Source organism: Phyllostomus discolor, chromosome 9 (assembly GCF_004126475.2).
Source record: "Phyllostomus discolor isolate MPI-MPIP mPhyDis1 chromosome 9, mPhyDis1.pri.v3, whole genome shotgun sequence".
In the NCBI taxonomy this organism is placed as follows: Eukaryota; Metazoa; Chordata; class Mammalia; order Chiroptera; family Phyllostomidae; genus Phyllostomus; species Phyllostomus discolor.
Genome location: NC_040911.2, coordinates 11618155 through 11644764, shown reverse-complemented (window position 1 = coordinate 11644764; position 26610 = coordinate 11618155). Strand labels below are relative to the sequence as shown.

General features: G+C 49.8%; 1 protein-coding gene across 2 annotated transcripts in view; it reads right to left on the bottom strand.

Moving 5' to 3' along the window:
• The window catches only part of ATP8B1 (ATPase phospholipid transporting 8B1), a 111761-nt gene that overhangs the window by 39346 nt on the left and 45805 nt on the right, over positions 1-26610 (bottom strand). The window contains exons 2-6 of one of the 2 annotated variants that reach the window (XM_036010171.1): positions 14950-15152; positions 4165-4262; positions 2530-2643; positions 536-634; positions 356-417 (exon numbers count right to left, since the gene is read on the bottom strand). In XM_036010171.1, the coding sequence (XP_035866064.1) occupies positions 356-417; positions 536-634; positions 2530-2643; positions 4165-4262; positions 14950-15130 (554 nt within the window). In that variant the 5' untranslated portion in view covers positions 15131-15152. Of the gene's footprint in view, positions 1-355; positions 418-535; positions 635-2529; positions 2644-4160; positions 4263-14949; positions 15153-26610 lie in introns of those variants that run through there. The other variant, XM_036010172.1, reaches the window with a different exon arrangement.

Genomic DNA, 26610 nt, shown 5'->3' with positions numbered 1-26610 from the left:
ATGAAGACACCGTCACTGCAGCTGGAGAGCGGAGCCAAGCCCTGGCCAGCAGAAGTCCGGGAGCAGCGGGAGCAGCAGCAGCAGCAGCAGCAGGGGTGGGAGCAGCACATTCCAGGCTGAAGTTGTGTGAACACAGGAGAGCGGGTGACGCAGCCCAATCGGCCACCTCCCACAATGCAAACTGGTAGGGCCTCCAGGTCACAAAGGGAAACCAAGTCTCAGGCAGTGAGGAGAGGCCTTAGGTGAAAGGGTGAATACACCGAGAGACTTCTAGTGATTATCTCCAAGCATGCTTCTAGACATCCCGACGCCTCACAGCCTTGTGGCTCGGTTACCAACGGCAGGCAGACCGTACCTGCCATCCTTAACGACCTCACACGTCCTGTTGTTGATTTCCTTATCCATTTTGTGGCGAGCCTTCAGAAGAGAGAAGGGGGAAGTTTATTTAAGTAACCTCAAGATGTAACGCATTAATGCCAAACTAAAAACTGGCTCGCGGCCATGAGGAGAAAGCCGCATGGGAGATCCTTCTTACCACATCGTCCACCAGGTCCTTGATGGCCGTGATGCCCAGCACCATGAGCAAGGGCACCAGGGTGGTGTACCACGCCAGGGTCGTGATCTGAGGGATTGCCTGGAAAGAGGAGAAAGGCATGCATGTGTGTCCGAGAAGGCACAGGCGACCCACAGGTAACTGCTCATTCTAAGCTTGCTAATTCGATGTCTAATCTCCTTCATCACCCAAGTCTGCATCCTGCAGAACATGCAGAAAAAGCGTCTAAGCCTCCAGCTAATCTTCCTACAATTTGATTTCTCCAGCTGCTGGCCTCCTGGAGCAGAGCCCAGAGGACAGTGGCTCCTGGAATTGTCTCATTGTGACCTTAAATGGACACCAATGAGGCTCTGTAAGATGAGTGCTCCAAGTGTGTGTGTGTGTGTGTGTGTGTGTGTGTGTGTGGTAATCATAATTAACCAAGGGAGGGTAGAATGGGATGTGGGTGAAAGGAGTCCTTGAACTTTCAGGCAATGCCTCTGGCAGGCTCTACACTGCTGGGTGCTTAGCCCCGGCTCTCTGATGCAGGCAAAGAGGGCGGTGGGTGTTGGGTGGCTCTGAAAGCTAGCGACTGGATGGGGCATCTTTGGGGCTACTAAGAGAAAGCACTTCCTTCACTGTCATTGTGACTGGTCCAGGGAAGACCCGCCTCCCCCAAGACAGCATACAAATTGGAACAAAAGGTTTGGAAACAAATTTAGTGAAGATCTTTTGTAATCATCTTGTTGATTATTGGGTCTTGCAATGTACTGGTTAGAGTCAAGCTCCTGGACCCAAGTCCCGCCCAGTTCTGTCTACCACTATGGGCTACGGGACATTGAGCACGCTCCTTTGTCTTGCCAGGCCTCAGGTCTGCTGTGCAAAACGGAGGGTATAACAGTCCCTGACTCAGAGCATAAGAATTAAGTGAATTGACAATGTAAGTAAAGGGTTTAATCTAAGGCTACTCCTAGTACCCTAAGTCGCACTGCTGTGCTCTAAAGAAACTGGAGCACTTGGAAAATAAATAGATCATTTCCCACATTCCCGTCTATATGGGTAACTGCCCTTTTCCCTCCTGGAAGGAAGTAAGAGAAAAGTAGCCCACTCTTTACACTGCAGCACTTTATCATCCGTAGTGTTTATCTCTACAAGCCTATCTCCAAGGTCCCTCCCGATAACGTGCCCATCCTGTGCGGTCAAGGCAGCAGGTCTTATGTTCTACCAGACCTGATGAGTATCTATTTCTCTCTCTCTCTCTGATGGTGTCTCTTTCTCTGTTTCTCTCTCTCCCTCCCTTCCCCTCTCTCTCTCCTTCACCTCCACCCAGACACACGCATGCTGCCATTTCCACAAAACCTCACTGGGCGAATCCCAGCAGGTGAGACTATTTCCCAAATAAAGAAGGTGTAACACCAAGAGGACACGCGCCCTTCGTGACCTACACGGGAGGTGCTACAGGGTGGCACTCTCACCGGCAGAGTCCCCTTGGCGACAATAACAGTCCCTAAGCAGACCAAATCAATGCTGTCTACATAAATGAATTTTTTTTGCCACAATGAAGGAAAAATAAAACTCAGGAAAAAAAGGCCTTCTCCAATGTAAAACCACTCCACAAAAATAATTTACTGAGACTTATGACCAACATGTTAATGAAAATCAATAATATCCTTGGGGAAAGTAGGCATTTAAATAAAAAAAATAAAGGATACCCATAAACAATAGATTGAATTTTAAGGTACAGATAATTTTACAATGTGAAGAGTTTAACGTGATTCACGGCAGGGGAGCCAATTTTAACAGTCATCTCAGCATAAAATGGAACTTTTAAACACCGAGCCAGTCAGCTCTGTGTACAAAGCACATTCCCTTACATGCAGAACACTGACATTAATATAAAAACTTTCCAGATTTAGTCACATTATATGCGTCCACAACTTCAATGTTACTGAGTCCCCATGATTCAAAACCAACCTTAAGATATCAAAGGGCCTTACCTGTAAGATAAGAAGGACCAGGAAGTAGAAGTTGGCTGCTCGCTTAAACTGCTCAAACAAGTTCATCGGCAGGAAGGTGAACGCATTGTACTTGTACGTTTTGATGGCGTTGCTCTGTTGGAAAAAATGAAAGAAGTCATTCTAAATCACGCCACACACGTATCACCATGTACACCCATCTGCAAAAAGCACTGAGTCCTATGGCCAATGGTGACACAGAGATGTCATTTGTCACTCAGAAAGATACCGAGATTTCCTGTTAGCTTTTAATTCTAACCAGGCCTCACAATGACTTAAGACACCTTGGAGGCTTAAGTCAGAGACGGTATCAAGAAGCAGACATATCATCCAGAGAGGTCTGACACGTGCAACTGTGACCGGATGGGCCCTACGACATCCTTGACCATTTGTACCTCACAGCCTCTTAGCAAAGGGGACGCAAGGAGATGTCGACAGGGGTGGCAGAGCAGGAAAGGAAAGGGGCGCTTCCGTTTAAGGGGGAACGGAGGCTGCTGTGTGAGGAAGAGTAGGAGACGTCGCTGTGGGCTGACCTGTGTGCCCCAAGAAGATATGATCGAGTCCTACCCCCGACACCTGGGGGTGCCGTCTTGTTTGGAAATGGGGTCTTTGCGGGCGTAATCAAGTTACAACGAGGTCAGCCTGGATGAAGGTGGGCCCTGATCCAGGGACTGCTGTCGCCCTTCGAAGCAGGGGAAATCGGACACAGAGAAACTCGCAGGGAGAAGTCCGGGTGAAGACTGAGGCAGAGATGAGAGCCATGCTCTGTGAGCCAAGGAACGGCAAAGACCGTCCATGGGCACCAGGGGCTGGCAGGTGCTTGGAGCAGAAGGAACCAGCCCTGCCAGCGCCTTCCTTTCGGGCCCTGGCCCCTCACTAATGCATTGTCAGACCATGTGCTTCTGTTGTTTGTAACCACCCAGTTTATGGTACTTTGTTACAGCGGTCCTACCAGACTAATACACATACTATTTAAGCCCACACTTAACAGCTGCTCTTCATCATATTTCAGAGGTAATCAGCATTTTTGAGGCGAAAATATCTTTGAAATCTCTGAATCGATCACAGGCAGTGGAGGGGTGGATAAGTGATTAAGATTCCTTTCAGTCCTGGCCACGTGGCTCATTTGGTTGGAGTGTCGTCCCGTACACCAAAAGTTTGCAGGTTGGATTCCCAGTCGGGCCGCAAATGGGAAGCAACCCATGGATGTTTCAATGTTTCGATCAATGGTTCTCTCTCTCTCTCTTAAATCAATACATATATCCTCGGGTGAGGATTAAGAAAAAGAAAGATTTCTTTCAATTTTTTCTTCCTTTCCAACATAAGGCATTTGTGATATTATTGTATATTCTTTCACATTTTAATGAGAGTTTTGCAAATACATAGGGCAATTTGCAATCTGCATAATTTTATTCTGTTTTGATTGGAGCCACCCCTTTACAGCCTCGGGGCGGTCACACTGACAGTGGCAACATTCCATAAAGCTCACAGTGACTGTCCGTGGCCCCAGGCCAGGGGTTATCTGGAAGCAGGTGCACGTGCAGCTAGTAAGCATGCTGACCATGGGGCAAAACTGGCTTTCGGTCCAGAAAATACAGGCAGTTAAAATCAACTTACCGCATATTTACTCTCCTTAATACAAAAGAACTTGGTATTCATGAAATGAGGCTGTTCGTGGAAGCTTCGATCATTTGCTTTGACTTGCCATGTGCACTCTTTAAAAAAGAAAGAAGACAAAGTCCATTAAGTAGATAATTAGCGTGTTGTTTTGAGAGGAACTGGGTCCCTCCCGGATTCATGCTACAATCTTAACCCCCACCCCTGCCTTGGAATAGGACCTAATTTGGAAAGAGGGTCACAGCAGATGGAAACAATTTAGAATGAGGTCATTAGGATGGAACTTAACCACAAGTGACTAATATCCTTATAAAGAAATAAATCTGGACACAGAGATACACACAGAGGGACGACGATGTGAACTCACAGGGGAAAGACCTACTATAAATGAAGGAGCGAGGCTTGGAACGGATCCTTCCCTCACAGCCCTTGGGAGGGATGAACATTGTCAGCCCCTTGAACTTGGACTTCTAGCCTTCAGAACGGTGACACCAGAACTTTCTGCTGTTTAAGTCCCCTGGCATGTGGTGCTTTGTTACGGCAGTCCCAGCACACCAATGGACACATTGTCACTTGTCCACAGAACAGCCGAATTCTAAAAGAGCAATTCTTGTTTAATCGTGGCCCCGACAAACATCCCACAGCTCCGGAAGGTTGCAGCTAAATTATTTTTTCAAACTCATTTACTTGTCTTCAACAACCCAGCTTGTGGTACTTTGTAACGGCAGTCCTAGGGGAACTCATTTATAACCCATTCAATACTTAGTGAACGAGTAAATTAAAAAAAAAAAAAAAAAAACAAACAAACCAACGGCATTCAGGACGGTTTCAACAGTTTAGAGTCCCCATCAGGCGTCACTGCCATGCGGTGCTTTATCCTGATCTCCAGCACCCGTCCATCTCCTGTACAAGTTCGGCTCATGTCTCAATGTCACATGTACCATTCAGTCCCCATGTCCAATTCCAGGGCACGTGAGAAAGCCCCCAGCTTCTCTGCTGCTGGGGGGGCCGCCTCTCGCCCAACAGGTGTTCCTTAAAACACTTCCCCTTAGCCCCGCCCTACACTAACTCTTTCTACCCCGATTCTCCTTGGGGGTGGTTTTTGCCCCAGTTATTGAAGGATGTTGTCTCCTGGTTTAAGAAACACAATTCCCAACTCCGTGGAAGCCTCTTGTGTGCCACCCCCTCCCCCTTTTCCTCCTTTCTACCCTTCAGCCAACCACACTCCTAACATCTGAGCTCATCATCCTCTTGTTTGGTAAACAAGAACTCCAAAACCTTAACAGCCAGCTGTGGCTCAAGACCTTCCCCACATCTGGTAAATGTGTATTCAAAACACGTAAATATTGCTACACAATGCTCCGAGGGTTCCCACGGGCAGTAAGCCCTTCAACCACCGCCATGTGGGAAAAGGAAGTCAGCTTGGCCCGGCCCCAGCCCGCCACAGCTGGTTCTGAACTGTGCTCACACACACACCGACACACCAGCGAGCTGCATCGGCGGGTACAGACTTCGGCAAACCAGAACAGTGAAAAGGTCAAAAGTTTAGAGTCAACAAGAAAAAAACAAACAACCAAACAGGAAAAAGGGTAAAGGACATCACTGGACTGCTCATGCCCAGGGACATTCAAATGGCTCTCGAATGTGTGAAAAGATACTCAAGTGCATAAAAGAAAGAGGCACAGTTTCTTCAGTGGGGCCCCAGCTTTCACCCCATAGCGGGGAAACATCAGCCAAGAGTAAAGAAGTGGATAAGACACCGAGCTGAAGACAGTGGAGAACAGGCCCCCGTAGGCGGCCTCCGAGAGAGCCTTTGAGCAGGTCGATCAGACTCGAACCCCGCCCCCCACTGACTGAGCAGGCCCCTGTCCAGACATTTATTCCCCGTGTGCATCTGCTCACGCGCAGGGGAAGTGGCAGAGCTCAGGGCCGGCGAGTCAGCACAGCCCCGTGGATCAGAAACAACCTAAACGCGACCATGAGCAGCTAGTTCAACATCCCCACGACGAAAGCCTACGCAGTCTGCCAAAAAGGCAGCAGCTTCGTGTGCACTGGTAGGGAAGATTTCCGAGTCACACTGAGTGACAGAGGCAGAGGGGTCTGCTGCACGGAGCATTCAGCTATGTGACACACAGAGTTAACGCACGGCAGGAACGCATGCATGACACCCACTCACACATGTGTGTTCGTGTGCGTGTGTACCTGTGGGTATACAAGAGCACATCTGTAAGTCTTCTCTGCACACGGAAGTGCCTGTGTGTCCCTGGGAGGGCGCTGGAGAAGCTGGTAACAGCATTTAAACACGTGTCCACTTAACAACTGTGTGTGAAACTCCGTGCTTGTGTTCTGTGCACTTTTCAGAAGTTAGAAATACAGTAAAAAAATAAAAATAAATCAATCAAGAAAGAGGCAAGCAGAAAAGAAAGGTAATGAGAGACAGGAACTAGCGCAGGATGGGGATGGCTGTGAGGAGTCCCAGCTCGGGCGAGCTGAAGAAGCCGCGGGACAGGGGGCCACACCGAGGTCTCCGAAGGGCCTGTGGCAGGACCGGGGCTGGGAGGTGTCAGGTCGGGGGTGGGGGTGTCACCGAGAGAAGTGCGTCTTGTCTGCTCTTCGCCCTGACACCGGGAGGGTTCTGCCTTTCCCGGGTCACTGACGCATGCCGGCCACTGTGCTGTACGTGTGCTGGGTCCTTCCACCGTAACCTGGGCCCAGAACAGCCAACAGGCCACAAGGGGTAGGACAGAAAGTGAGACTTAACAAGTGATACAGTCAGCCCTGCCCAGGAATGTGGGTGGAGCTCCTCCTCCTTGAGTCAAGCACTCGAGTCTTCCTAGATGCTCCCCACGCTCACAGTCTCTGAAACGTGCAGATGGGGACAGTGTGGGTCAGCTGCGATAACAGTACCACTGTTGCAGTGCTTCTCGAAGTGAGGGGTGCAGACCATCACTTTGGGGATGCATCACAGGGAAGCGTCGCTGGAGGACTTGCACAAAATGCCCGCTGTCAGGCACCACCACAGACCCCGCATGTCAGGAACTCGGGGCGGGGTCGGCGATGTGAATCCAGGTGATTTGCATGCACATTCAAGTTTGAGAACCACAAACGCAGAATACGGTGGAACTGGAATCCATGTCCAGGAGGAACCATCTATGGCTCAGACACAGCCCCCACCTGAAGGAGCCCACTGTCCCACGAGGGTAGGGGAGAGAGACACCTAGACATGCATGTCCGTGGAAAACAGCACATAACATGTAAGACGGATAAGGATCAGCAGTCGGCGGTACGGGAACCCCAAAGAGCAGCAAAAGATCTGGCCGGGGACACGGTGGTGTCAGGGAAGGCTTTTTGGAAGGGGTGTCCCTTGGGTGGACTCTCAAAAGCTATCCCCACATTATACCTGTGAGGGGAGAAGAGGGAGATTGGTAACAGAAGCAGGAGCCAAAGGCAGGAAATGGCCTGGCCTGGCTTCAGATGCAAAGAGTTGGGTACCGGGAACCCCAGAGTGGCTCCCAGGAAGGACAGGAGACAACCTGGATGGATGGGGCCTGGCCCACCACGCCAAGAGCAGGAGAGACCCAACGGGGGGCTCCGGGAGGGGAGGGGCACGGGCAGAGGGTGGGTTCCCGGGTCACACTGGCAGCCGAGAGCAGGACAGATTTGCAGGGAGCCAGCCCAGAGGCAGAAGACCACCATGGTCACTGAATAGAACGCTGATGGCCGCCCGACCCAGAACCAAGGGACCGGAAATGGAGAGAAGACAGAGTCAAGAACTACAGAAGGATGGCTGACTGATTGTAGGCAAGAAAATACGAGGAAGAAAAATGAAGAGTGACCGCAGGTGCCATTCTGGGTGGCTGGATGGGCAGAGCCAACCCCGATGACCTCGAGAGTGTGGGAGGGGTAAGTCTAGCTGGGGGGTGGGGTCAGTGCGATTCGGGCACGGTGACCTGAAGACGCCTGTAGGGCTCCTGGGTGGAAACGTCCACCCGTGAGCTGTGAAAACCGATCTGGAGCTCCAGGCCGAGGTGTAGGCCAGGTGCACAGATGGGAGGGTGCTCGGCACTGAGAGGCTAGTGGGAAGCACCCAGGAAGTGAGCCTGGGGGACGGGCAGTGAGCCAGGAGAGGTTGGCGGTAGTTAAGTAGTGGGTGGAGGAGGAGGAATCCACGAAGGTCTGCGTGGCCCAGGGAGGAATCAGGGGGACAGGTGTGACAGAGTGAGAGGGTACGAGCAATGGCAGCAGGTGTAGGTGCGCCCAGCAAGGAGGGACACAGCTGCCTAGGGATGTGGTGATCAGATAATCCCATCAGCGACCCTGTCGAGATACGCTTCTTCTGGATAAGACACAAAAGGGGGGCGCTCATTAGGAGGTGTGTTTAGGGTGTGGTACCTACTGAAGGAAGAGAGGGCATGACTGATGGGGGGAGAGTGTGGGGGGCCGGAGGGGCAGGCTGCTACCCCAGTGTGAGGGGCGGAGAAGGGTGAGTGAGGGGGCGTGTGTAGGGCCTTCAGTTTCCTGGGTGACGAAGCATGAGGTGGCTCAATGTGGGCACCTTCAGGAGGGCGGTGAAGCCTCGATCGGCTTTTGGGAAAATGGGAAAGGACAGACTGAAAGCGAAGCAAAAGGGCAAACGCTGTGCTTGCCTTTGACAGAGGGGGGAAAAGGAAAAAAACCCTCCTTGTTCCTGGCCCTTTCCACACAAAGTACGGACAAACCGCATCACCTGAGATCTGGTTAGAAATGCGGAATCTCGGGCCAAGCCCAGACCTCTGGCAGGAGAATCAGCATCTTCCCAAGATCTCAGATGGAGTCCCGTGCGCCCTGGCTGTGGGGTGCTCCGCTCTGGATCCTAGTGGAATCCCCAGGGGGTTTTTATTTAATCACATCCCAGTGCCGAGGGACTGAGAGAAGGAGGGGGAACCATGAAAAACCTACGTTAGAGATGCAGGGTCCAAGCGGCAGTAAGAACAACAGCAGCCATGTGGGGTCCCCATGAGCGAAAGCTCCGTGTCTAAGGCTCAGCTCCAAGTGGCACTACTCAGAAGCAAGTTCTAGAGAACCAGAGGGCACAGCCTTCCCACCCCTCCCCCATTACAAGTCACTCAGCCCAGAAAGGCCACCCTCACCCCTCACCCTTTATATTACAAGCTGCCAGTTGCTGTGCTGTTCTTAAGGCTGGAGTGCTGACAGGCCGGCCCTTGACGGCCAACTGGAGAAAGAAAGGAAGTAGTCGGAGTGGAATTTCCACGTCGGGTGCGTGTCGAAAACTGAAACCTAATGGAGTGGGGAACATCGTTCCTCGGCGTCGTGCTCCAAGGATTTCCCAGGATTCGTGTGCTTCAGAGGACCAGTGTACTCTGCTTTCTGATTCCAGACAAAACAAGACTCATTGATGCTCCGAGACCCACGCTCCTAACTGTGCGGATTCCTCCCCGGAGTTGGCACCTCCACGGGGTTTACAGCTGCACGTGTTCTGTCAGCGCCACTTCCAGTCTGAAGTCACACGGAGGACACGTCCCCCCGTGTCCTGAGGCTCCTGTGGTGACTGGTGATTGATTCCTTCAAACCTTAGTGATGGAGCAGTCCATCCAAAATACTGTCGACCCATGATCACGTCACCCCTACCCGAAGCTCTGAATCGGAAAAGACTTCTAAAGAAATGCAGTTTTATGTTTGCAAGTACAGAGAGCAGCCCAACCCAGGCAAGAAGAAAGGACCTTGGGGACTGCACGGTATTGTTTAGCTTTAAAAAGAAAAGAGAAGTAAATAAATGACGCTGAAGATTTTGTGTCGATCATCTCCGGTTCCAAGGCATAGAATCAGCATCCGATGTGCAGAATCAGCTCTCATGCGCAGTAGCCCATGTCCTGGCTGACCCGACAAGCAGGAGATGTGCTGGTGAATGTCTGTGCTGAATGTGTGTGTGTGTGTGTGTGTGTGTGTGTGTGTGTGTGTGGATGGAGGGTGTGAGCGGTTATGGAAGAGGGGGGGCAGTAGGTACCATGGAAGAGGCTTCCCTCCTGAAGCCCTGCCCTGGACTCTCCCTCTCCCTAAGAATCGGCTGCCCACAAGGGTACAGCGAAACCCCGAAGTCAACCCACTACTCTAAGGACCGCATTCTGGAAAACGAAGCTCAGTGCCACTATTACAACGTGGCATCACAACGTGAAACTCTGTCACTTCCCAGGGGCAGGCTGCACCATCCTCGCTCATTTCTTACTACTTCATCCTATACTTCTAATTGCCGGCTACCCAGCAATGCAGACGAATGTCCCATAAATATCTCAGACTGGCCAGGTTCAAAACAACCGCCCTCTCCATGACCGGCGGAGGGACTCCGCCCCCACCAGCCCTCATCCCCACAAAGGTCTCCGTTACCCACGGAGGCAGAAAGCACTGTCCCAAGGCAGCCGCAACCCTATCCCCCATCCTGCAACGTGACCTTGTCACTCCCTCCTCAAGAAGTGGCATCTAATTTCCCTTCCCTTGAATCAGGGCTGGCCTCAGTGCCTCTTGTAACCAAGAGGACACAGCGCAAGTCGTGCTGCCTGAATTCTGCAAGCGGCCTCCGCTTTGATCTCTTGGGACGATGGTCCTTCTTAGGACACTCCCACGGCAGCCCAGCGCCATGCTGCGGGAAGCCCAGGACACCCGAGGGTGCTCCCATCTGAAGACCCAGGCGAGCCTTTGAGGTACCCAGCTCCAGTGCGGGACACAGGGGTAAAGGAGCCTCCAGATGCACCCAGGCCCCAGGGGTCTGAGTCACCTCAGTTGCTCAGGTCTCTATGGCTGGCGTCCCCGACACCTTAGAGCAGAAACAAACTGTCTCCACTCCTGACAGTCGGTGAATGTCATGAAATAGTCATTCCATGCCAATGAGTCACAGTGGTATTTTTTTTTAATGTAGCCATATCCTCTGGGGTTCCTAAACCAGAAATTACTCCTCAGGCCTCCTTTGCCCTTGACCCTCAGATCTAATGGGACGTGTGAATGTCAAATCCTTAACAAACATCATGATGCATCCCCCTTTCTCCATCCCGGCCACGTTGGTTTAGGTGCTCACCACGTTTTACGTGGAGTACCGTCAACCCCCCCCCACGCTGCCAACACGGGATTTCTAAAATAATCCACGTGCCCAACAAATATTTATCCAGAGCCCATCGTGTGCTCTGCGTGGGACAGACACGGCCTCGATTCCCATGAAACCAAGTCTGGTGGGGGAGAGCTTCATGTCACACAGCCATTCAAGGACATTATCCTAAACGCGCTTGGGGAGTGCAGGTAAGTGCAAGGGCTCTGGGGTCATACAACAGGGGGTCTGTCTGCTCCAGGCTGGGGCTGGGGGTGGGGGTGGGGGTCGAACAAGACTCTCTAAGGAGGTGATGCTGTTGTTGAGACCTGGGAAGTGAGCAGGGGCCAGTCACAGGGGAGGGACTGCCGTAGGCACGGGGTAGAAAGCCCTGGGGAAGGGAAAGGCTTGCCAAGAACCGGGAACTGAGGATAGGACGGGGCGGATGGCGCGAGGTGAATAAGGCCACAAGCTATAGGCAGCCAGCCAGTCAGGAGAGGAAGACACCAAGACGGTAAACTAAAAAACAAACAAACCAGGCGAGAAATTTAAGGAAGCTGTGGCTGAATGGAATTAAACTTTTTTTTTAAGCCAAACTTCTTGGATCCTTATATGCCAACAGACACCCTTAAATTCCGTGAGGAAGATAAAGAATTCTGAGTTTCCAGGCATGGGACCACAGAATCTTTGTGTCCTGGAGCACTCGGTGGGACTAGGGTTCCCCAGGACACACTTGAGGAAATACTCTTCTGTTCCGGCGTGTTCCTCACGCAAGGAGAATGTTCATCCCACGGCGTGGGACAGCCCCGCCCAGTCCTGCTGATCCTTGCCCGAAGTAAGCCCAGGGTAAAGCTCCTTCAGCCAGACCTGTGGGCTTATCTCCTCCCCCGCAGCGCATGCAAGCAGCGTGTCTGCGCTTGCTCTTAAGCCTCACGGCACTGCGTCAGTGTCCTGCAACTGAAAAGCCGTCGCGACGGGTCTCTCCACACACTGGCTCAACACTGAAAGCTCAGCTGGGCCTGGGCACGTTTTGCAAAGGGAGAACCCATCTCCGCCCTAAGACGACGTTGCTAGGGAAACGGACGTGGGTCGTGCTCTGCTGCAGTGGGCAGTGGGCACTGGCCCCCGGGGTTCCTCGGCCTGATGGCGCTTCACAGAGCGGCTCGGGCTCTGGCGCCCTGAAGAACCGAATTAGTCAGAGAAAACTGTCCTCCATGTAAAATGTCAAGACAGAGAGGTGATGGTTGAAAGGTCAGAGCGACACTGACTTTAACTGGGAAAATGCCACCCTGACTGGTATGGCTCAGAGAGTTAGTTGGGCATCGCCCCGCAGACCGAAAGGTTGAGAGTTTGATTCCCGGTCAGGGCAACTGGTGGATGTTTCTCCTTCGCATCGATGTTTCTCCCCCTTTCTCCCTCCCTCCCTTCCCCTCTCTCTAAAAATAAATAAACTAAATCAATTTTTTTAAAAAATGGGAAAATATCCAAGTGAGAATATGGGGAGGAAAAAAAAAAGAAATGTGGAAAGAGGGATTTAGAGGAAGAGGGAGAGAGCGAGGAAGGGAGGAGAGGAGGGTGGGGGCGGGGTACCAGGCAGAAGTAGGAAGGGAGGGGAGAGGTTTAGCACTTACTGAATGTCCTCTGGGAAGGGCAGACAGAGGTGTCAGAACACAGCAAAGTCATTTGACAGAGGCTTTGAGAAACAAGAACCACCAAATTCTTCCAGAAAGATAAGCCACTATCAGAAAAAAGACTATGAAGGGACCAGATCAAGCCTGAGCGCCCCCCAGGCCTGTATCCTGAGGGCAGACACCGAGAAGAAACATGATCTGCCCACTGAGCCATCAGGAAAGAGCCCCGAGCACCAGAAGGGGAAGACAGAGTTGGAAAAAAACAGAGGTGAGAGTTGCCACCCGCTTCGTGCTTGTGTGACATTTCTGCAGGCACCCAGCCCCAGTCCCTTTGCCGTGTCCTTAACCACACATCTGATAGCGTGACTCCAAGCAACGACGGCGAAGCTCACCCTTCGCCCCACTGAGCCGCCCCGCTGCTAGCTCATCAGATAGCTACATATGGCAGAGATTCCAAGACTGCGATATGAAGCTTCGAAGTGCAGAGGGAAAGGAACGGGGAAGAAACACGGTCTGCATGATTCGGGCAGTCAGCTGGAACTCCTCGCGAGCCTGTCAGTGCACACGATCCGGTCCGGGCCTGTTTGGACAGAGGCCACATTCCTGTTCAGGTTGGCAGCGATTCCACTTTAATTCGGCCCAATTGCCAGGACTTCTATTTAGAGGCAAAAGGCAGTGACGCTTATTGTTCAATAGCTGAAAATTGCAGCCAGAAGTCCACCAGGGGGTTGAAAAATTCTACATGTTTGATACAGAAAGCTGAGAGCAGGCAACACAACTCAATGGCCTCCCCAGGTTTCGGAGTCTGCGGTGGGAGGGGCCCTGCGAGAACTCGTGTTCTTCCTCCCACTGAGACCCTCCCCACACAGAGGAACTGAAGAGAGGCGCCATCGGACCAGAGCAGGGGGGATTGCTGTAGAAGTGTCCTTTTTCCCCTGGGTGAAAACTTGTTTGGAGAAAGACCAGTTTAACCAGGCAGCAGAACCCTGGAAGGAGAGGGGGTGGGCGGTCAGAGGGCGAGAGGAGGGAAGCATACTTTTGGGAGACCTTGGAAGGCAGGCTGGCAGTGACAGAGGCTTTGAAGAAACCAGATGAAGCCAGAGGTCATTCTGATAGACAAGGTGGGAGGTGTGTCTGCAGAGTCAGGAGCAGATCAGTTTCACGGAGATTTCTGTGAATGGGAAAGCCATTTAGCTGCAGCTGCAGGAAATGAGGTAGAAAAGCCACCAGGGAAAAAGCATAATTGTGAAAGTAAACTAAGTTTTTGGTGTTTTTTAAACCCTTGCCCGAGACTATGTTTATTGATTTGAGAGAGAGAGAGGCAGAGAGAGAGAGAGACAGAGAGACATTGATGGGAGAGAGAAACATATGCACCCCAACCAGGGATCAAACCCACCGCCCAGGTATGTGCTCCGACTGGGAATTGAACTGGCAACATTTTGGTGCTCGGGACCATGCTCCAACCAACTGAGCTACCCAGCCAGGGCAGTAAGCTGTGTTCTGTTACCCTAAATGACAAACTGTAGAGAGACATCAGCAGAGCCGAGTATGCGGCAGGAGACAGCGTGGTCCACAGAGCCTAAAATATTTACTCTCTGGCCCCTGACAGAAAAAAATTGCCAACCTGGCCGAGACCCTGCCTTGAAGCTGCTCTGATTCTGGGTTGGTGACACAGATGGCTATATAAAATCCTCCACATGGCCATCAGACTCATAAACATTTTCCTAGAAAGAGCTCACACCATTTTATACCCATTAATGACAGAACAAAAGGTACGGTAACTCCAAGGGCTCTGTGTGCAGTAACCAGCAAATTCTTCCACGTACATCTCCCTTCTAAAAACACAGACACCAGGGAGGAGCTTCTATTCCCGGGCAGAACTTGCCAGGGGTGGTAGACCAGCCCTACGGACTGGGGACCATGCGTGTGTAAGCCTGTCAACCACTCTCCCACCGGCATCCCGAGATAAGAAGACGCTGCCTGGATCATTCAACACAGGCCATTTGCGCTTTGCAGCCGTTGGCACTGCCCGAGTGAGGGTGACAAGGGCAGTGCCCCGTCTCCGGGTCCCAGAGCGGTTACCTTTTCTGAACGTCTCCCGTCTTTCCTCCGCTTCTTTGTTGACCCGATTCTGCGCAGGTTCAACCCCCGGCCCCTGGTCTTCGAGCTCGTCTTCCGTTTCATCGTCACTGTAGGGAACCACTTCATCGTTAGGCTGAGAGTCCTCCTCGAATGTCGTTTCCGAGTCCCTTTCTGAATTCATTCTGCTGGTCAATTGGAACTACCTGGTTTAAGAAAGAGGGAAACCAAAGTGAATTTTGACCCATGCCCAGTTTTTTTGGTGGAATTCTGCCTGCTTCTGCTTACAATGGCCTTTTTTAAAATAATTTTTTAAAAAGAGTTTATTTATTTATTTTTAGAGAGAGAAGGGAGGAAGATAGAGAGAGAGAGAGAAAAAAACATCAATGTGCAGTTACTGGGGGTCATGGCCTGCAACCCAGGCATGTGACCTGACTGGGAATCGAACCTGTGACACTTTGATTCGCAGCCCGAGCTCAATCCACTAAGCTACACCAGCTAGGGCTACAATGGCCTTTTAATGGAACATAATTTTACCAACATGTATATCTGTCTGAATAAGGACCCCAAAGCTCAAATTATCATGCAAATAAGAACAAAACCATTCATTATTGATTATATACTTGGGTGAGAATTAACAACAAAAACAAAATCGTAGCTTCAAAAAATTGTTAAAGGGGGCAGACAAACTTTAAGGTTGTATTTCAAACTGGGGGTCTCCTCTCAACAAAATCAATGGGTTTACAACCAACATTAAAATAAAATGAAACGTTATAGCTCTGGCTGGCATAGCTCAGTGGACTGAGCGTGGGCTGCAAACCAAAGGGTGGCCAGTTCAATTCCCAGTCAGAGCACATGCCTGGGTTGCAGGCCAGGTCCCCAGTATGGGACGCATGAGAGTCAACCACACATTGATATGTCTCTCCCTCTCTTTCTCCTTCACTTCCCCCTCTCTAAAAATGAATAAATAAAATCTTTAAAAAATAGTAAAAAAATAAAATGAAACATTATAAGATATCAGGACAGCACACATAGTAAGAGTCTTATGGTGAGACAGTTTTATAAACCAGTGCATACACACAGTTATTTGCATTGTGGTTCTTAACAGAATTGAATTTCTTACTGTGGATTGCTTGCAAAATGTAAAACCCATTGCCAAAGATATCAGGTTTCTGCTAACACTAATATTCTGAGTCTTTACTCCAATATTAAATACAAGCTTATGTCCTCGAATCTTGCTGAGGACTCTCTGGGAGCCGATTTTCCTACCTGCCGCCACCCGCTGCCCGTATCTAAAATTTGTGTTTGTGTACGTGTTACTGTGTAAGACGGCTCTACACGAGTGACAGGAACAACCTTAGTTACATTTGTATAAGGAAAACATTTACTCAAGTTCTCCAGGACAGGCACGCAGCCTGGCGTTATGTACATAAGCAGACACTGACACGTGCTCAGCACTGCCAACAATGGCAGCTCAAATTTATGTAGCGTCACCAGCACGCCAGGCCCTGCCTGAAAAGCTTTACAGACACTGACCCTTGACCTTTCCCACACTACCTCGGTGGAGGTATTGTTGTTATTTCTACTCTACAGAGGAGAAAGCCCAAGGCCTGCAGCACCAAGTAACTTGCACGATAATTATTAAAACTTCGCAGCAAAAACAACTGTTTTCCAAAGAGAGATATTCTATATTTCTATACTTGCATGTTACAGTTTGTTATGTATTTTAATCAGGTGTTTGCCTGGGGTGGAACCATTGAGCTGGTTGCGTGCTTTGTACCAAATCTAACCTCTCGGACATCTAAATTTTTATAGCTACAAGTGTACATCTAGGCCATGTTCAAATATTTGTGAGGATTTTATCCAGTGCTATTGAAAATGGTAAAACCCAGAAACGACCCAGATGTCCAGTGACTGGCAGCTGTGGCCATGATCTGTGGCCTCCCCACACTATGGGGTCAGATTAAATTGTTATTTAAATCACGATCCTGAGCGCTCCTAATGACATCTGAAGGCACTAAATTGGAAGGTGAGATTTATGACCAAACTGCTAATGAGAATCAATAATATTCTTGGGGAAATGAGGTATCATAGTCCCAGTTATTCTCTCTCTCTCTCTCTCTCTCACACACACACACACACACGTGGCAAGCTTATTCATTTTCCAAAATTCCAATAACTGCCATGCATGACTTTAAGTGAGATGATGCACATAAGTGCTTGGCTCAGTGTTTAGCCTACAGGTTAGTACTCAAACCTTAGTCATTGTTATTGTCAACAGTTATTTCCATAATTAGAAAAAATATTATATCAACAAGTGGAACATACGAGGATCTATCCCTTTAGGCTTTCCCATCGCTTCTAGAATGCACCTGCCCCCTGCCCCCTATATAGGGCAGGTAAATTATTAGACTATGAAAAAACATTGAGTACACTTAAGCACAGGCATGTTCAGTTATAAAACCTTTTAATTGCAGAGTGAAACATTCTCTCCTCTTTTCCAAATGTCTGTGGTTTTGTAAATGACCATTTCTTGGGACTTTGCAAGTGTTTAATTGGCCTTTTTGTGGTTTTGTAATATCATAGCATCAATGCTTTAGCTAATACTTAAATTTATTTAATACAGTTTCTTTTAAAAAGCCCCAAACTCCCCAAGACAAAAGTTTCATCAGAAATCTTTCACTGTAAAAATAATAAAGTGGTTACCAGGAACTAAGCACCTACTATGTGTCAAGCAGCTATTATCATCCCATCTTACAGAGAAGTAGACTGAGGCTCAGCTGGTAAGTGGCAGAGCCATGATCTAATGTCTCCATTACAGGGGCATACAAAATATTGCAAAGTCTGAAAGCACCTTATAGAAGCACTTTTTTTTTATTGGTTTATCGTTTAAACCATTTTTAAGAGTACAGGTCAGTGGCAGTAAGCACACTCTGTAGAAACCCTTTGTAAGGAAACATGTATCATCATTACTTCTACGCATCCCCCTGCTTATTTCTCACGTTAAGAGCGGATCCAGTCCTTCGAGGTAGGGAGAGGAGAGAAACAAAAAGAAAGGGATTGACAACTGATAACCACAAGTACGTGATCCAAAGTTAGCAAGGCATTGCCCAAGCGGCCGAGCCACACCCAGACACGCTCCGCAGGCCCGGTCTGTGCGTGCACCCTGGAAAGCCAGGGCGGGGGGAGCTCTAAGCTGCGTGGGAAGTTCTCTGATGTATGTGTGCAACCCGGACACACAGCCACACGCGGGGCTAGCTTGGCTCTGTCATTTTAGGACAGTGAAGGAAAATTAGGAAGAAATCATTTCTTTGAAGCCCCAGCCGTAGATCTCCAGGTCTAAACCATAACCCCCACGAGGCAGGCACAGCATGTGCTATGGATTCAGAAACTCTGTCATGCGTGTCACCGCCAGTCCAGCACAGGGCAGACACCTGTGCATTTACTCAGCCTCCTCTAACACCTGCGAGGGGCGGGCTGTTATCACGTACCAGGCCCCGGGCGCGGACCGCTTGGAGACTTCCAGGTTATTGAGGGTACGGATAAATGAACCATGGATGCCTGATAGCCATGAGACGTGGCCGCTTCTACCCAACACTCACCTCCAATCCATCCCCCTCCCCCACTTCCACAGCCGCCACCCTAATGCAGGCCACGACCATCTCTGTCCTAAAATGCTACAGAGGGACTCTCACTACACTTCCCGCGATGACCTCCCACACGGCCACCAGAGTCCCGCCGTTCTCCCACAGGTTGGTTTCCGCCCTCTCCGTCTCAGTGCTTATGAAAGATAAAGATTTTCAGTAAGCGGAGAACGCCCCTCACTCCCTCCCCTCCACCCCTACTGCTCCTCCCTAAGGAAGGGCCCTTGATAAATGTATTAGTCAGAGCCCGCAGCACCAAGGGGGGTCACTTTACCACTCAGGACATTGCGTGGGTCGTTCCCCACCTCACCGCCTCCCTGCGGTCAGCACTGAGGACTGACGGGGTCTGCTTTCTAGCAGCAAGCCCAGCGTCCCCCTCTCTCTCTGCTCTGCCCCCCCTTCAGGCAGCTGTCTGGTTAGTGGGCTCTAGACTTTTCTTCAGGCTGCCTAAAACCAGTCCAGGGTGGAGGGAGAAAGTGAGGAGGAAGAGAAGGATCCAAGAAGCCTTTACACCAGAGCTCGATCAGGGGATTTTCCAGCATTAAATAAGGAGGTGCCTCATGTTTCGTCCCACGTTCTGTAGTATTCAGCCTTCCTGGTCACGAACCCCACTAGACAGGAGGCGCAGAGAGCAGGGTATCCGAACTTGATCCCCTAACACCCATACAATGTCATCTTCGAGTGCTTGGCTATGAAACCCTCTCTCTCCTTTGCGGGGAGGAGGTGCTGAAGGAGAGAGAAAGAGGGACCCCAGGCAAAAAGTGTTACCTTCCTGCCTTTGCAATAAAACTGAAGTTAAAAGGAATGAAAGCACAAACTTTCATTGCCATCACAGGTTTCCAGATTCAAATAACGGGCAAGTGGGGACAAAAACATTGAGTTTTGTCACCGCTGGGGTACAGTCTGTGCACCCACAAAGGAACAGCAAGAACTAGGGGCTGGGAAAGGCCAGGGCCCCTGGTCAATGATATCTTTGTTGCACAATCTGGTTTCTGTCCAGGCAGACCCAAGCTCAGACAGGAAGTATGAATCACAATACCCATTTTTGTTCATTCTTTCTCATCTTTTTTACGGCTTTGAAAATCCTCATCAAGAAAGGGTGTTTCTGAAATGTGTTTTTCATCATTTCATTTGCTTATTATTATTGAAGATAATATAAAATATGTAACACCCATGATATAGTAAATTTATATGTTATATTTGTATATGTTCTATACTATGTATGCTCTATGCTTAATATAATAAGTTACAACATTGACAGGCAGAATCTATAATCCCTTCCCATGAGAGGGGGCTAGACATAGAGCCTTAATTTTTTTTTAAGATTTTATTTATTCTTAGAGAGAGGGGAAGGGAGGGAGAAAGAGAGGGAGAGGAACACCAAGGTGAGAAAGAAACATCCACCAGCCGCCTCTCACCCACCCCGAACCAGGAGCCTGGCCGGAAACCCACGCTCGTGCCCTGCCCGGGAACTGAAGCTCAGCCCACTGAGCCCCACCAGTCAGGGTGAGCCTTGCTTTTGGCAACAGGTAATGGGATGTCTGGTCCATGTTTAGGCCACAGGCGACTGTAACTTCCTTCTTGGCAGCCAGCTCTCTCCCCTTCCTGGCTTCGACAAAGCAGCTGCCCTTGGAGAGGCTCCTAAGGGGCAAGAAACTGAGCGAGTGCCGGGGCAGCCAGCAGCAAGGAAGTGGGGGTCTTCAGTCCAATGCCCCTCAAGGAAATGAATTTTGTACATATGCAGCAGGGTGACCACGCTAACAATACCGTGTTGCATAGTTCAAAGTTGCTAAGAGAGTTAATCATTTAAAAACAATTTTTTTTATCCACTTGAGAGAGAGGGAGAGCGAGAGAGAAACATCAGTTCATTGTTCCAGCCGTCCTCGCTCTCACTGATTGCTTCCCGTACATGCCCTGACCCTCGAGTGAACCCAGAACCTTGGCCTATCAGGATAATGTTCCCATCAACTGAGCGACCCGGCCAGGGCCTGAGAGAGTCGATCTTAAAAGTTTTCATCACAGGAAAAAATTGTGTAACATTTTGAGGTGAAGGATATTAACTTACAGTGATCATTTTGCAATATATACATGTGTCAAATCACTATGTTGTACACCTTAAACTAATTCAAATGTATGGCAATTATATCTCAATGAAACTGGGAAAATGGTTTTTAAAAGGAAATAAAGTTTGTCAACAGCCACATGCACTTGGAAGCGGGTCCCTCCTCAGTCCTGCCTTCAGATGAGACCCCAGCCTGGGCTGCCACCGCAGCTGCTGCCTTGGCGGAGACCCGGGCCCAGGAACCCAGCCCAGCAGTGTCCGGACTGCTGAGCCACAGAAGCAGGGAGATGCCAAGTGCGGTCGCTCTGAGCTGCTATGTGTTGGAGCAACGCGTTACATGGCAATACACAACTAACACACATACCATTAATCACAAGTGATACTCATTGTATGGCCCATCGCAGAAGAGCAGCAGAAGTCTGTTACCCAGACACACGCCCCACCCCGTTTGGAGCCTGCCCAATACTCTGGAGCGTAAGATCTGACAAGCCTGATGACAGTTGTAATTAGACGAAGTCTCTCGTGAAGCAATAGTAATAAAGCATATCTGGGATCTAGATTAAGTTTAAACTTTACACTGTTATAGAAACACGGTTCCTGTTCCTAGGACACACAGGGTTGTGTATTTGATCTCCTCCCAAATGGAAGCCTAGAAAACCTAGAAGCCTGCGCTAACGCAAAATTAAGGAGCCTCTGACCACCAGCGGGGGACCAGTGAGCCTGGACCTTTACTCGTGCTAGAGGAGGCTTCTCTGGGTCCACAGCTTCATGCGCTCTGTGCCTCGGCAGGGCCGCCCCCGACGCCTGGCCACAGAGAAGACTGATTACCTTTGCACAGTGCACAACGCCCATGGTTACCGCCAAAAAGGTGCCGGGGAAGTCTCAAACGATGACCTTTCAGAGAAGGGCACTTTTTCAATTTTCCTGTCAAAGGATTTTTTGGTAATGTGGTCCAGCTCTGCCATGGGCTCCCCAACACATCCTACTACTGCCAATTACCGTATTTTGCCATGTATAAGGAGCACCCATGTTTTAGGGCCAAACTTCCCCCCCAAAAAAACCCTTTTGCTTTAATTTTTAATTCAATTTTTCATATATGTATATTTACTTATTTTTTGTATTATAAAGGAATTTTAGCATTTTGAACATATTATGGTACAATAAATTTTATGTAACAAATAATTACAAAACACAAGAACAGATATGAGGTATGTCAGGTATTACCCATGTAGAATATGCATCCTATTTCTCCCAAAAATTTGGCCAAAAAGTGCATACTATACACAGCAAAATATGGTATGTCTTGTCAATATCAGGCAGCCCTTACCAGTTCCCTAAGAATTTTTCACACGCATCACCTCACACGATTACCATGCAACTACTCGGAGATGTGTGGCCAAGCACTTTCGTTGCCATTTGACGAATGAGAATGCTGAAGTGGTGAAGTCTGGGATTGGGTTCGAGTGCCCCTCCTCCCCCCAGCGGAGTCACAGCCGGCCGGCAGGTGCGGCACAGCGCATGCATCTGGATTCAGACCGGAACTCACGGTCTGTCCAGGGGGCCTCAGGGCCTGGCTCCTCAGTTGCAAGTGTCAACGGCTGTCTCTTCTTCATGCCAACTTAGAGCCGCACTGGTCACAAGAAAGACAGAAGCGCAGGAAACGGAACAGATGGACAAGCAAATTCAAGCCGACCGTGCGATCTGCAGACAGGTGCCTCCCACGCCAGCAAGCGGGAGCGCTTCAAACGCTTCCGCCGTAGATCCCATCAGAGTGAACTTGACTTACTCGCTGTTTCCAAGGTGTGTTGAGCTGGGCCGTGCGGGAGCCACAGAGGTGAGCGAAAACTCAGTGTGGACGCTCAACGGGAAAGATTAGGAGCAGAAAGCAGAGTCACCCGCCGGGCTGAAAGACTTAGGGGGGCAAGAGTGGTGTGAGGGAAGGCTGGAGTCACCTTCCCTGACCCAGGAGGCCTTGGCAGGGCTTTGTTCCGGGGAGCAGGAGGAACCCCCGAAGGCGTCTGCAAGGAAAGAAACTTGAGCCGCAGGGCACTCAGGAAGAAGATGAACCTGATAGAGGAGGGAGTGCACGTGGCCAGGAAGGTGAGAGCCTGCTGGGGAGACCATGCCGAGGACACAGTGGACGCTGAGTCTCCCTGTCACCGTTTTGTCCCCCAGAAAACCAAGCAGTTCGGTCACATTACTCCGCAGCCACGGGCAGCAGAGACACGCAGTGCATGCGTGCAGCCGGAGCAAGAAGGACTACAGGCCTGACTCAGGGGGTGGCGGCCAGAAGAATGTGTTTAAAATTAAGCCGGGGTGGGGCTGCCATTCTGTTGTCTGGAAAACGAAGAAAAGAAGCCAGCGAAAGAGTGGAACTGGTTCCCATAGTTGAATAATGCCAGAATGCTCCCCATGTTTATACTGGAGACGCAGCCTCAGTCCACAATTATTTTTTATTAAGAACACTAAAAGTTACCAGGAGAAGAGCATTGTTATTTTTACATTCAAGCCTCGTGCTTGAATGTAAGGGACTTGGTAGGGACAATGGCCCCATTTTTACCTCATCACCATTGACTCTCTGATTAGGTTTACACATTTGATTCATGCTTAAATAATATAAAATCATCAGAGTTTTACACGTGGTGGCTGCCTGGAGGCAGAACTCCCAAGATAAAATGCAAAAATAAATTCTTTCACATTGAATCAATGTTACTGTTGGAAGAGTCCCCAACCTATTGATAGATGGCTGCATTCAACAAAGATTCCACTACAGGCAAACAGGGGAATCAGCATAGTTTCCCAGAACTAAGTGTAAATCTTGAAACTGTCCGTCTGACCACTCATACATGCGGCGGGGCCATTCCTATTCCCCATTCAGATCCAACAGCATTGAACAGACGGGTAGCAGGAGAGGCAGAAGAGAGGAGTAAATGGAAACAAAAAACACATACAGAAAAGATTACTTTTACTGGCAACCCAAGGACGGCCAACTGATGAACACGCCGATACCCTTTCACGCCCATTGGGTTAACGGTATTCAGTGACTGCCTTGGTCGCTGGCTGTGGGAAAACCGAATGAACGCGCTCACACCCACCGACACGCACGCTGCTGCCGGCATCGAAGCTGCTACTCTCCCCCCCAAAAAACAGTGCAGCGGCACTTCCTGCACCAAGAACGCCGCAGATGTGTACGGCATCGGACCCAACATTCTCGTCTGCGGACAGGCTCCCAATAGAAATAATGAAACAAGTAAAATAAATAACTCTTTGCGCAAAATTTCTCAGTCATTGTCAGCTTAGAAAGCAGAAATAGAAACCACCTGAAAGTCCAACAGGATAGTGGTTTTTGTAAATTCTGTGGTTAGTCTAGCAATTCACAACAGTAGCCATGGAAACAATATTAATGTTGAGTATTGCTGTGAAAAAGGGGGAAAGGCAGAAATCAGAACTGGGTCCTGTACCGCAGCTCTGTACATAATACATGTGAACACTTGAGAACCGAATTTTTGCTCTGAATGAAGAGACTCACTCTGTGTGTTTCTTGTTCCCAAATAATCAACAGCTGGTAACACCGACCCACTCCTTGTTGAAGACCGTTGAACAGTGACTTCCATGCTGGGCTTATTTTATGAAATCCTTACAACACACCCACAAGGAAGGACTGTCCTAGTTCGATGGGCTTTACGGCGGTTAGGTGACTTCTCCAGGGTCCTACAGTGAGGTTTCACCCAGGTCTGTGTGCCCCCAGCTCTCTTATACTCGCCCCGAGCTGTTCCAAGGGGAGGAAAAGTTGTATCAGGGCGTTGCTGTCTTTATTGTCATGCTCGTCCGGTTCATTGGCGATCATCCTCTCGCTTCGCAAATGACTGCAAAACCGAAGCCAGTGGCTTGAAAGACGGCTGGTTTCGGGCAGAGGCCATCTCTGTGCTCGGAGAGGGGGTGCTTTGCCTGTCCGGCAGGGCAGGAGAGGTGAAACCTATCCATGTTTGTGTTTTGTATCATTGCCCTTTGTCAGCATATCACTAAACCTCAGATTCCACTTCTCTCCTCAAGGTCACAAGACGTCACAAAATCTGGTCTGTGTCCGTCTTTTCCTCTGGGAGCCCTTGCTGACCTGCCCCACATGCTGGTGGAGACCCCAAACCACTGACCTTCACTAAAACTGTGTGCGTCGTGCAGGACAACATCGGAAAGCCAACATGTTTCAAATATTCGCATGTAAAATCTTTCAAGGTTTAAGTGGCACTATGTCTGGTTGACATATTGAGTGCACTTGGGACACCTTCTAGGTGTCCTTTCCAGATGCTGCTGTGGCTCCAGGACTGTCTGCGGTTGGTCGCAGAGCCTTACCTCGCACTCCATTTGAAAGTTAACACCGCCACACTTCTGGGCCCCGGAAGTCTAGGGACGAAGGCCACATCTGATGTTTAGCCACTCGCTCCTCCACTGTATTTAAAGTCCGCTCAGAGGACGCAACTTAGATTACAAACTCTTCCCCGGCAGCTGACTTCACACCTGAAGTTCTGGACCAAGACCACAGTGCAAACATGTGATTAATATTTCATACGTCTCTTGGAAACACAGGCGTTTGGCTCGAATGATCTCCCGGGTTTCCTACGGGCGGTCAGCAGTTCCAGCTGTCCTGCCTCTCGGAGTCTGAAGAAGTCAATTACCAGGAGTGTCTAAGTTTCTGCCTGTGTGACAGTTTGGGGACTTAGGGTAACACCTACAACATGGAGCTGCCGAAGCTCCCCGTTTTCCCGGGATGGAGCGTTTCCCTGGGGGGAGTGCTTACAAGAGAGCTCACTACACATTCCGTGTATCAGTCACTGAGCTACGGGCTTGACATGCATTATTTTATTTCATATTTGTTGAGGTTCAAATTATTATCTCCATTTCAGGGGTGAGGAAGCAGGTATTCAGAGAGATTAAGTGCTGCCCTGTCTAGGTAGGTCAGTTGTTTAGAGTGTTGTCCCCATGTGCCAAGGTTGCAGGTTCGATCCCTAGTCCGGGCATATACAAGAATCAACCAATAGGTGCATAGATAAGTAGAATGACAAATCAGTATCTGTCTGTCTCTCTAAAAATCAATTTTTTAAAAAGTTGGCGGTGGATGTTAAGTTCTTTGCTCAAGGATATATATACGGTAGCTGAGATTGAATTCCCTATCAAAACCCTGTGCTCTGTATTACAATGCTCAGTGCCCTAATTGTACCTACCGTATTTTGCTGTGTATATAATGTGCTCTTTTCTGCCCAAATTTTTGAGGGAAAAACAAGGATGCACATTATACATGGGTGTAATGATTACATACCATGGGCGTAATAATCCCATATATAACATGCACAAAAATGCGAGTGTGCACTGTACACGGCAAAACACGGTAACAGCACCACTGGGCAGTGAGCTGGAGATGAGACGGACAATCCCACTTACAGGCGAGGAGACAAAGAACTAAGGGGCATACAGTTAAGTCTATGTTGGAGCGAGAATGAGGGGGCACCATCCTGACACCCTCCGATCTCTGCGCTCAGGGTCTGATCTCCGCTGAGTCGCGGGACGGAGGACAGGCATGCAACAGTGGTCACTGGGGGCACATTCTCATGCCTGCAAGGTACTTTCTGCAGCATGCCCTGGAATCCAGGCCTCTGATCTCGAACAAAACGTGTTTTCGCCCCCTTGGAGGGGTGCAGTCCTTCCAGCTGCCTGGTTCCCTCCTCTGCTTCCTCCTGCCCTCTACCCAGCTGGTGGTTCCCCCGGGGCGGCCCTTGGCAGTGCTCCTTCAAGAGTGTCCAGGGCCGTGGGGCCTAGCAGGTCAGCCGCCGCCTCTTTTACATGTGACCGGGGAGTTCCATGGAATGTTCATTTTAAGAATGAAAAAGGAAGCCCTGGCTGGCATAGCTCAGTGGATTGAGCGCGGGCTGGGAACCAAAGTGTCCCAGGTTCGGTTCCCAGCCA